General features: G+C 37.4%; 1 protein-coding gene across 2 annotated transcripts in view; it reads right to left on the bottom strand.

The window, feature by feature from the left end:
• Nucleotides 1-273: 273 nt before the first annotated feature.
• Nucleotides 274-12718, bottom strand: part of fer (fer (fps/fes related) tyrosine kinase) — a 130308-nt gene continuing 117863 nt past the window's right edge. For both annotated transcript variants that reach the window (XM_088911990.1, XM_088911989.1), the window contains 3 exons: nucleotides 7248-7402; nucleotides 6417-6539; nucleotides 274-4272 (listed from right to left, as the gene is read on the bottom strand). In XM_088911990.1, the coding sequence (XP_088768116.1) occupies nucleotides 4136-4272; nucleotides 6417-6539; nucleotides 7248-7402 (415 nt within the window). In that variant the 3' untranslated portion in view covers nucleotides 274-4135. The remainder of the gene's footprint in view (nucleotides 4273-6416; nucleotides 6540-7247; nucleotides 7403-12718) is intronic.

The raw sequence follows: 12718 nt of genomic DNA on the forward strand, positions 1-12718 counted from the left end.
TACTAGTATCTACTTGTCTATAACCATAATGACTTTATAGTTACTTTTTGTGAAAAATTAGAGCTGAACATAAAACAGTTCACTTTATGCAACTCTAATTTATAAGGAGCAATAAAGTTTCAAGACATTGAAAATCATCTGTGAAAGTTGCTCAGGATGAATTTCAGTTTTTACCAGGTGTGCAATTATTTATAATTAATGTTCCCCTATCTTGTTTTTCCAGTAACCACGTGTGTTTTCCATCAATGAAATAAACACAAAAATTAAAATATAATAAACATCTGTCACCGTCTCATTTATTGTGTTTATATTGAAAAGACACAGAAAGCACAAATGATCACTGTTATATACAGGACTAAATGTACAAAATACACTAACATGCTGTTATAAGAATGGACAATACAATTATGATGTTGCTAAGTATAACCTGGGTATTCAAAATAGACACTGTTAAAAAAACAGTAAAATTATAGATGACTGAAAAGATTTCCTTTGTGAGTGCTAAGATGACTTTTTGCAATTTGTTACATTGTGTTTTATACAAAATATTTACAAAAGAAAATGGTAAAGCTTGGACAATACTCCTGAACCTTAAAAAATCTCATATAACAAGTTGGTCATAATTACTTGAGGATTCGTCAAAATAAACAAACATAAAAAAATAAACATACATGAGTCTTCTCATCAGAATATTTAGCTGTGGCTTTGGTTCCTGATATTCGAAAATATACCACTGCTTTCTACATTTTATAAAAAAGATGGTGTAAATACAGTCATTTCAGAAACATTTTTTAATAAAGAAAGGAAAATTTGTTTTGAGAAAGAACATTAAAAATAGAATTCTTAAAAATGTCAGGATACTGATAAAAATATATAATGAAATTGTTGCTTATGTTAGAAGCTTAAAAGCATTAGCCTAATGTGTGATGTGATTAAGACAAATTCTTATTTTATCTGCCAGTAAACTCATTTTGAGACCTACTAATAACAAACTGAAGACTACAGTAGTAACAAAATTGTACATGCTTAAAACAAACTCGATAAACACATTTGGGGAAAAGGTTTCATTTGAAAAAAATATTTTATGTTCTGTTCTTATCAAAAAGGCAGACTTAAAGTTTGTAAAAAAACTGGTATTGTATGGTACTTTGTTTCAGCGCTGTATATGGAAGGCAAATTAAGTGTGACACATTCAAAGTCTACACATACATCCAATGTAATAACTGAAAAAATATATATTTAAAAATTGCACTTGAACCTGCAGTTTTCCTTCCTTTACGGAAAAAGCCTTTATTGAAATCCCAGAGAGGGTATTGTATGAATGTTGATAGTACTGGGAGATCACACCAGAGCCCCAGAGCCACTCTGTTCAACACTTTTTTCATGATTCTGTACTACACATGTTTAATGCATTGTGGACAATGAAATCTATTATAGTTTTCTAAAACTACAGGCTTCAAACAAGGCTAACAAATAACACCATTTCCATGAAGGACCCTAAGGGATATCTTTACATTAAAACATGGGCACTTAATAAGTAATGCCTGTAGTGTAATATCTGTATAATGTGGATCTTGATACCATTTCAAAGAAAATGAAATCCATAAAACTATAGTTCCAAATTGAAAAGGGTTACCTATGTTTTAGGTTTAGTTAACAAGACATTTTTAGTACTCTTATATGACAGTAAAATCTTGAAGGTTTCCTTTCCTCATTATACCCATATCTTTTCTTGTATTAGTCAGGATTCCTGATAGGTTGTTAGCTTTTACAATCATGGTATGACCCATGATACTTGTCCATAAAAATAATTTTATAACTTCATCTAAGCAAACAGAGTTCTCCTTCCCTAAAGCAAGATTTTTTGAGTGATTAAAGAAACTATGGTTTTTACTTTCCTGCAATGACAGCAAAACACTGCACTGGCACATACTGTACACTCCAAAATATTCCAGGGATATTTTTTTCCGATGCTAAATTATTATCTCAGCTACCCAACCAAAGATCAGCAGTGTCACATTACACATGTCACATTGATAAATAAGCTTCATGCAGCACAAAATCTATATGTTGTGCTAAATTTAGGTTTAGGTGTTTAAGTACATGGGTTATAGTTCCATTATAAATATACCAAATTGATCTGATGTTCATTTGTGCTAAGGTACTTAGAATTACGTAATATGAAACAGTACCAGATTCCTGAAGCTTCTGAACTAGGATCAGAAACAACTAGCAGAAATATAAGGAGGAACTACTGTGACAATGTTTAGACACCTTATTTATAAAACTATTTTCTGTGCCTACCTGCCTTCTTGAAGACTAAGTAAACAATGCTGAAATTCCTTGTTACACTCTGCTTATCAACTGTCATTGTAAAAACAGCCATTAATAAAAACAGAAAAACTAAATAATGACCGTTAGTCAATAAACAGGAAAAAATATTGTTAATAAGAGTACAAGGGTGCAATAAAATTGTACTATGTGTAACGCTGAAGCAGCAAGTGAGTGATTTACTAAGTGGGTAAACCCAGGTGGAATGTTACTATTGTACCTTGGAGCAAGGTTCTTTAAACAGGTTGTTCTAGTAAATGCCTTGCTGTATAAAAGGGTAGTGTCCAGGTTATCATAAATGATAACTTATTCTCAATTGGTTTACCTGGATAAATAAAGGATTTAAAAATCAGCCACACTGTAAAGTCCCAGTGAAAGAGTGCACCATTCTAGATCAGTGACCCAGCAATGTTAAAACATTTAATGCTCATAGGAGAAAGACCACACTATATGGAAAAAAATTATAAATGGTTGAATGGTCTCAAAAAGGAATGACATGTCCATAACAAACAGGGCAAACAATAACTGCAGCTAAAGAGGACAATGTGGCCAGGATTGACGCACTGATGTGTGTGAACATTGGCCATCAATAGATGGTGTCACTGTCATCGCAGACACATCTCACGGTACAGTACACACTGTAATCCACAATATTCTGGACTGCCACAAAGTGGGTGGTATGTGGATATCGAAAATGATGAACTGATGAATGCAAGAAGTCACTTTTGCGAGTGTCTGCCAGTCCTAGCAAAATCTTTTGGAATAGATGCTTTATCATCTCTTCATACAATTCTTTTCATTACGATTATAAGAGCACAAGAGCATCCCTGCCTCCTTACTGTCCAGATCTTGTAACCACTGAGGTTTCATCTTTTTGTCCTGATTATACAAGCTCCCCACGGTTGGAATGTGTGATGAGATTATAAATTCATATTTATTAAATCAATATAATTTTATTATGATCACATCCACACCATGTGACAAAGTGGTAAATGTGTATTTGTGAAGGGACTTTATCAAAAATATCTTCCCACCTGTGAATGAGATTTTGTGGATAAGTTACCAATTCACTTTATTTATTGACTTACGCATATAATAACCTATGTAGCTGTGATCTACTTCATATTGTAGAATATATCCAATTGTTAAGTTGTTGGATGCAAATAGTTTAACGTTGTCTACTGGAAAAGGCCAAAATAAAGTAATGAAAATAATGCTTACTGCACATCCAAAATTAATTCCCGAAAAATAAAGCTTGCCCTGAAAGGAGTCCAACATTTTCAGCCATTCCAAAGTTTGGTTTGATTAAACATGTAAGTTTTGTCTGATTTCATATGATTCAAAACAGCTTACCAGTTTTGCCAGGGTGATATTTCCATCCCAACACTTAGTAGAATCACAAACAGGGAATGGACACAAGATAACCCTGGAGTTTCCTTTACTGATTTAACTTTGCCATGTGTTTACTCATTCATTCAATCACAATGTCATGGCTTTAACTGAAAAGTTCCATTTAGAGCCCTTCAAGTCTGGCAAAATGTGATAATAAGAAAAAGGGCAAAAATAAAATCAAAACACATTATACTGAACTCAACAACGGTGGAATGTTAGGCTGCACCTAAAATTCTCTAAAATAGTTAGGACAATGGCACTGTGATGCTAGAAACAAAATTAACAACAGAATATTTTACACATATGATCACGTTAAAATAGTGTTGATGTTGAGGCAAATAGCAATGTTATCTCTGTATTCCTAGACATAAAATAGTTTGCATTACATGGTGATACTGAATTTTTATATGGACTATTTTTTCTTCACTAATGCAAGTTCTTTTTGTATGTCAGCAAATTTGGGACGATTTTCAGGTTTATACTCCCAGCATTTTTGCATTATTTTGTAGACCTCCTCTGGACACTTCTGTGGACAGGTCATTCTGTAGCCTACAGTGGATAAAAAAAGAATGAAAGAAGGCATACAGACATAGTAGACACTTGTTCTATATATGTAGCCCTTAATGCTTTTGCTGTATTTTAGGTAGGCAGCCAAGTCTCTGCCTCAAGCAGTAGTTGTTTTCACTTCAAAATTATAAGGAGACATAAAAATGAGGAAGCTGTTGCAAAGGGCTTATACAAGCACGGAATGAATTACAGTAAACACTCAGCTATTTTGATTAAAGTTCCTCATAAAAGATTAATTATCAAATTGGAGGAAGTAAGCATTTGGGAAAATGCAAGTAATTAGTGGAGTACCACAGGGATCTATACAGGGACCACTGCTTTCTAATTTACATCAGTGATCTACATTCTGCTATAGTTAATAAATTAGTTATGTCTGCAGATTACATTAAAAATATGAGAAAATATACCCTATAGAAGCAGCAAAGAAAACTCAAAATGATTTTAACAAAATTCAAGACTGGACAAACACCTGCTGGCAACATTTAATAGACAAGAGCAGTGTTTTGCAAGCAAGTGGCAAATACTTATCCAATAAATACAAACATGTAAACTGAACAAGAGGGTACAACTAATGAAAAAGACTTTGGTGTATTATTTTTCACACAAAATGTAGATTTTTGTAGACAATGTGGAAAAGTTAGACATAGGTCATGTCATGTCATTTGCCAAACTGCTTTATACCATACGGTGTCGAAGGAAGCCGGACCCTACCCGGCAAGCCATGAGCACAAGGCAGGGTACATTTGGATGGGGCGCCAGTCCATCACAGGGCAAGGGCAAGTGAAAGCCAATCATACATGGGGACAATTTGGAGGCCACGGTAAAGGCCTAGGGGAGAAATTTGGCTCAGACACCAGGATAACCCCCTACTCTTGTCGATAAATGCCCATTGATCTTTAATGACCACTGAGAGTCAGGACCACGGTTTAACATCTCATCAACATCACATATGTTAGGATATATATAAAAGCATAGGTTATATTGTTTGTTATTTTTGTCACTTTTGTATAGAAAGAAATATTGCTGCTCTATAATTTGTCCAGAAAAAAGTAGTTAGATATATTACAAAAAATTAAGGGAATGTCTTACACTGACGGGCTGAAGTACCTGAACCTTTTTAGTCTTGAACAGAAAAGACAAGCATTATACAAGCATTCAAAATCCTGAAAGGTTTTGATAAAGTCAGCCCAGAGGACTTCATAAACCAGAATCATGAATCATGAACCAGAAGAAAGTGGACACTATATGGAAGTTTATTTAAACCTGAAAACAGGAGGCACCTCTTTTCCCAAAGGGCTGTAGGAGTTTGGAACAACCTACCCAGCCACTTTGAATGACGTTGATACTTTGACTACTTTCTATACTACTCCCAAAAAATAACAACAACAACCCTAATATGTGACATGATTGTGGCTTCTCTGAGCCAACTAGACCTGTACAAGCACCTTTCCTGTTTCCCTGCACCCAAGGTATACTAACTGTTACTGCCTGCTGTTGGAAATCACTGGAACATGGTTACTGAGGCATATCAATAAATGTGTACAGCGTAAAGGTGAACTGTGTTTGGACTCATGTGACTTTGCCCATGCTGTGTAATCAACTGTCCCCTGCTTTGCATTAATGGTCAGGTTGCATACAATGATGCCTGCCAATAATTTGAATCTGTGCTGTTGTAATATATAATATAAATGCATATGTTTTTTCCACAATAGCTCATTTATTTTGAGATAGAGAGCTTTGTGCATGCACAGCTGTAATTTTAGATCTTCTTATTGCCTCTGTGTAGTTTCTGTCTGGCCTACTCCCAGATCCACCCATCAAAGACCTCAAAACAACTACACATTTACAGTTGATGTTTACCAAATGTGCATTTTTCAATAATGTACCTCCTGTTACTTGGCAGTGGATGCCAGTATGACTAAATAACAGGGCTCATTTACAATATGAGCCTATCATTGTGATATAACCCCTAAGACACCCAATAGTGTTAATTAATCTCAGGTCCTTGGAGAATTCATTTGGTGTAGCAAAAATCACCCTTTAGGCACTTTTTAGTTTGTGTGGCTTATGGCTGGGAGAGGGTGATCAAATCGTAGCTATGGATGAACTAGGAACATCACACATACCTTTCTCCACTTGTTCCCGAGCTTGTTGGTTTGTCATTCCTGGGTAAGGACAGACTCCTAAACTGAATGTCTCCCATAAAAGAATGCCATAACTCCATACATCACTTTCTGAACTGTATCTCCCTAAGAAATAGAAAACATAAACATCAGATCTGTGGTTAGCCGAGTTGAGCCTTCTTATTACAGTGATGTCTTCAAGCATTTATTTGTATTATAAAATAAGGTGTACAACCTTCTCTACTGTAAATTTTTCTACTATTCAAAAAGTACTCTCAAATAAAATTTGCGATCTAGAATACCTACTCTTTAAACAATGAAACTAAAATATTACAAGAGCTTCACATCTTCAGTTCAGCAAAATGTTGGGAGACTTTTTATAGAAAAGTTGTTTCATATGGTCAGAGTCGTCAGATAGTTGCATAATTTGTAATTGGGGTGAAAATACATGTGGCATTTCTAAAATATTTTACAATTTCAGCAATAAAAACAACAGAACAACTGTTTCCCTGCCTTTTCTAATGTGACATTAAAAAACATCAAAGCTCAAGGGTTTTGCAAAGCAATTAAAATTCCTACACTATCCAAAGAGGGTGCATGGCAGATTTATTGTACTTGTTATTCTATCATTTTAAACAATCTGGTGTAAATCTCTGTCCCAGAAACTGAATGTTCACAAGCTTTACAAAATATACCAATATGTTCAAAGACAGCTGCAAGTTTTAAATTAGGGCTTATAAACAAAACATAAATTGTTTAAAAATTTTATTATTGTGTTTTTAACAATGTTGGTGTTGTCCATTAAGACTTTTCCAAGAAAAATCCTTTCCTTACCATAATTTAGAGCCTCGGGTGCTGTCCATTTGATAGGAATCTGCTTCAGGCCCGAAGATGAATATATTCCATCATCCTCTTGTCTGGACATTCCAAAATCACTTATCTTCAGTAAATTATTTTCTCCCACCAGACAGTTTCTTGCAGCAAGATCCCTGTGTTTAGACAAAACACACCACCAGGTATCAGTAGCCATCGAAAAAAGAAAGATTGATGATAAGGGAAGTTAAATGAGACACCTCTGCAATCAAATATGATTCAGATAAAAGGGAAATGAAGCTGAGGATCTGAACATAGTCCCTGGTCAAAACTGATCCACTGCTGAGAAGTGCCAAAAAATTCAGAGCACTATGGATCTTTAGAATTTAATTTTAAAATGAAAAGCAAAGAAGGATAACTCTTTTCAGTTGTGTTACTGGGTTTCAGGAAAAATGAAAACAAGCATAACTACACTAGAAGCTATTTCCTCTGAATATTCAGAGAGGGCAGTAAGAAATGGCAAGACAGAGGTCCTTGCCTCAACTACATTTCCCATAAGGCTTAAGAGAAAGTTTATCCATGCACCGTCACCTGACCAGTCGGCTGAAGAATGATTAGTCAGGTGACTAATTTAAAAAAACAAATACTAAACACTTCCCTGGGTTGTTGGCATCTGCTGTTTTAATAAGAGAGCAGACTTTCTGTTATATCCTTCACCAGGAATGAGTAAACATCCTTTGGCCACAGTGAGTTTAGATATTGGCATCAAAACCAGAGGAACTGACTCTAAGAAGCTTAGCTTCCTTGCTAATTATAGAGAGGACCATTAAGACCCTAATTAAGAAGGCTTCTTTAGTTACAACTCAGAAGTGACCTAGGTTTTTTGTGTATGTTTGTCTCCTGGCACTGTAATTAAAGAGAGCTGTTTTACCTTATGCCTATCTCTGTGTGTCTGGTGGCTATATCAGATCCAACTATAAATCTGCTTATCTCTGGTGGTGTTGCATATGTAAATCTATAATAACTTCTGTTATGACTATTTATATGAACACCAATATTGCATTTTGACGCAACAAGAAATTTTTCTTTAGCCATCTTGTTGCACGGCCTGTCGCTGAAGTCCCTCCTCCTTTTGCAAACGGGCTTGGGACCGTCTATGGCGGAGTCTCAGATTGACTACTGGATGGTGAGATGATGAGACCTCAAAATGGTCACTGACACCAAACTAATGCCATACAACAGCATCGCCCCACAACATCGGCTACTGGTGTTGGATGCCAAAGTCCGCCTAGTCCGAACCCCGGCGCAACCAACCACCAAGACTGAATGCATCAAATGGTGGAAATAACCAGTAAATCAAGCTGTCATGAACGCGACACTAGGAACATTGGTTCCCAATCCAAGATCAACAGTTGGCAAAGATTGGAACGACCTGGCTGAATGCGTCAAGACATGCGCCGTAACCACCCTGGGAACCACAAAACCAAACTGGCGCTTGATCGACAAACAGACCTGGTGGCGGAACGACGATGTGCAGTGGGCAACCAAGGCATAAAAGGATGCCTGGCAGCAGACAAAATGCCCAGACGATCTTGTACGATACCGTGTACCGAAATCCACCGCAAAGTGAACCGTGGCGACCTCTATGACCAACTGGACACGCCTGGTGGGGCAAACAAGATCTACAAACTCGCCCGTGCACATGACCACGCCACACAAGACCTAGGACACGTCATCAACATCAAAGATGAAAATGGGCAGATGCTGCAGAAGCCAAAAAACATCCTCAATGCTGGAAGGACTACTTCGAGAAAATATGCAACGTGGAATTTCCGCATCCTCCATTACCAGCAGCCGATACCATCTCCGGCCCAGTACCCACCATCACAATCGCAGAAATAACCACTGCCATCAACAAGATGAAAAGTGGCAAAGCAACTGGCCCGGGCGACATCCCAGCCGAAGTATGGAAGCTTCTTGGAGCACAAGGAGCAGCATGGCTCGCGGACCTCTTCAATAAGATCATCGAGGAAAAGGCACCCCCGGAATCGTGGCAAACCAGCATCACAGTGCCAATTTGGAAAGGCAAAGGCGACGTTAACGACTGCTCCAATTACAGGCCAATCCGGCTGCTGTGCCATATAATGAAGATTTTCGATTGTGTGCTGGACGCACGACTAAGAACCATCATCGATATCTCGCAAAACCAATGCGGTTTTGTGAAAAACTGCGGAACAACAGATGCCATACACGCAACCTGCCTACTGATGGAAAGACACCACAAGAAGAGGAAAACGATCCACATGGCATTTCTCGACCTGGAAAAGGCATTCGACAGGGTACCGCACAATCTCATCTGGCTGGCGCTGCGACAGCACCATGTCCCCGAAGCCTATGTCAGCTGGACAAAGCTCCTGTACCAAAAGGCAACTTGCTCAGTACGTTGCACAGCTGGAACCTCAGACACCTTCCCGATCACTGTTGGCGTCCACCAAGGCTCAGCCTTGTCTCCTCTGCTCTTCATACTTTCCATGGATACAGTGACCAAAGATATCAAACGAGGCATCCATGGACGCTATTGTATGCCGACGATGTTATGATAGCAAGTGAAACGAGACACAGCAAGTACAGGAGTGGAAGACGCACCTTGAACGATTCGGGATGAAAATGAAAATGAACATCAAGACGATGGAGTACCTGGAATGCGGTGATCAAACCGATGGCACAATCGCAGCTGGTGGGGTCCAACTGAACAAAGTGACCCAGTTTAAGTACTCCGACTGCACTACCCTCCAAGATGCCAAGACGCGAGTCAGCGCCGCTTGGATGAAATGGTGGCATGTCACCGGAGTACTGTGCGACAAGAAGATCCCTTTGTGCCTAAAATCCAAAGTCTACTGCTCAGTGGTCAGACCAGTGGCCCTATACGGAACTGAATGCTGGCCAAAGACAAAGAAACATGAACAGGCACTCCATACGATGGAAATGAAGATGCTGCGATGGACCCTCGGCTTGACAAGACTAGACCATGTCATGAATGAAGAGGTGCGAAAAACACTCAAAGTTGCCCCAATCACTGAGAAAATGAGGGAATCACGCCTGCGATGGTATAGAGATGTGCTCCACAGCAATGACACATCAATGGCAAAGACTGCCCTTGAATTGAATGTGGAAGGCTGCCGACCCCGTAGACAACCATTTACGTGCTGGCTGGATCGACTGAAAGACGACATGTGCCTCGCAAAAGTCACCTGCCAAGACGCCGCAGACCATACGAAGTGGAAAAATCGGTGCAAACAAACAGACGCCACATGATGTGTAGCGAGCTTACTGGAGCACTTTGGCTGCCTTCACATCATGGTGGTGGTGGAGTGGTCCCTATTACCTATATAATGCTTTGAATGGACTGTCCAGAAAAGCTCTGTATTAATAATACTACTAATACTACTATTAATAATACTAATACTTCCTCTAACCATGAACATCCATTTTCCAGAAAGCAGTTAAGTAATTCAACAAATATTTTAATAATGCCACTCAAGGTAGAACTCTAAAATCAATGCTGCCAAGTTACTTAACCCAAAGTTGGAATGAGCTTGGCTGTATTCCATCTTGCCTGTGGAGAATTCACCTGAAATTCAGGTGAAATGTTTGACATTCATTCTCTTTCCAGCCATCTCAGCGTTTAGGCCGTTTCATCTATTAATATGAACCTCCCCTTCCCCCCCCACCCACAACATTAGTACCATATGTTCTTAACAATATTAGAGCTTTCATGACTGGTGTAACACATACTCCTACCATTGAAGACAGAACTCTATTCAGTGGTTAGTCCGTGTCTGTCCTGCTACCAGAACAGGTCTTTGAATTGTTTCACAAAGCACATAGATCAAATTCATTATCGGTACATGCAAATATACAAATAAAATAATGAAATATGCAAAAACAAACACAATTCCAGAAAACTAGGACGGCATACTTTTCATAATCTGCATTCAGTGAGCAGTGCTAGGTATAAACGGTGCTTGGCAGACTGCTTAGGCAAAAAACTGAGCAGGTGAGATGTTAAGAGAATCAACATCTCACTTTATTTTGTGTTTTTTTAAATTCAGAACAGAATTGGCCAAAGTTAAGTTTACAGGAACATTGTAAAAAAATCTAAACAATGGAGAACATGATCATTGTAAATTCATCAGAATCCTGACCTATGAGCAGCAAACATTTTTTAAGATATATGTCTTTTATTTGTAAAAGAACAAGGCAAGTGTCATGCTTGTAAAAATGCAGCCAGGTGCTTGTATGTCTGTCCATCTGTGACATTTTTTTTATGTACCCTACCATTGGCTATTATAGAAACATCATATAAATTAAACATTAAAGTAAATTACTAATAAAATAAAAATCCTTATTTTATGTAGTAAAAAACTACAACATTATTATATAAATATAAAACATAAATGACGTATATTGAGAAATGACATTATATAATGTGTATTTATAATGCAAAAACTATATATATTTAGTATGTAAATAATTTGCAACTCTGAAAGTTTTGTTTAGTTCCAGATAAAAGCTAGTTTAAGATTTCCCTACAAGTCAGGAAATGTAATGAGCTTTGTTATATAACATTCCAGGTCTTCTCTCCCAGTGGAGACAGACACATTTAAATCAAATGTACTTAAAGTTTACAAAAACAAAATAAAAAATAAAACATGATCCCACTGTGTCTACCTTGCTTTGCTTAATATTCAGAGGAACACGGGTACAGGTATATTGAAAATCTTTACATGCACATGGTACTGTATGTAAAAAGTACCATAAATAAATATATAAATATTAATATAATATTAAGAGGTACAAATAGTCACTTTTGTCAAGCTTTCAATATTACTCGAACTACAAACAAGTGGCTGTTTACATTCTTCACAGCAATCGTGTACTGCCAAGCGCCAAGTGATTCCATGTACACCTCTAACTACAAAGAATCCTTTTGGTTTCCAGATCTTCTCCTTTTATCCCATGAAAATAATTTAATGAAACATCTATTTCTTATCAAAGAGCACAACACTGCATTGTGTAAAAATCAAAGGCTCTTCTTTTCTCATAACATATTCAACAGGGAAACCTTTCTAGCCTTACACAGCAAAGCAAAAGCTGCTCCTTGCTGTTGATTTTCTCAATTATTCTGCTGTGTGTACACAAACGAAATGCTAATTTTTTTATTCAAGCAGCTCATGCATAAGGGTAAATTCGTTTGTCTTTAAAGGAACAAGCAAAGGTTAATTTCACACGAAAACACAGAAAAGGAGAAATGCAAAGTTTCTGTTCAGACGTCTACAGGTGTGCTTTATTTCTGAAATACAGAATATTTAGGAAATTTGATAAATCCCACTGCTACAATGTTTTTTTTTAATTATTTAATGTTACATCCCTTACTTAAGCCAGTAGCCATGTCACCCTGCAACTTACAATTGGCAACCCACTGAAGCTAA

Source organism: Atractosteus spatula, chromosome 3, assembly GCF_055471065.1.
Source record: "Atractosteus spatula isolate fAtrSpa1 chromosome 3, fAtrSpa1.hap1, whole genome shotgun sequence".
NCBI lineage: Eukaryota > Metazoa > Chordata > Actinopteri > Semionotiformes > Lepisosteidae > Atractosteus > Atractosteus spatula.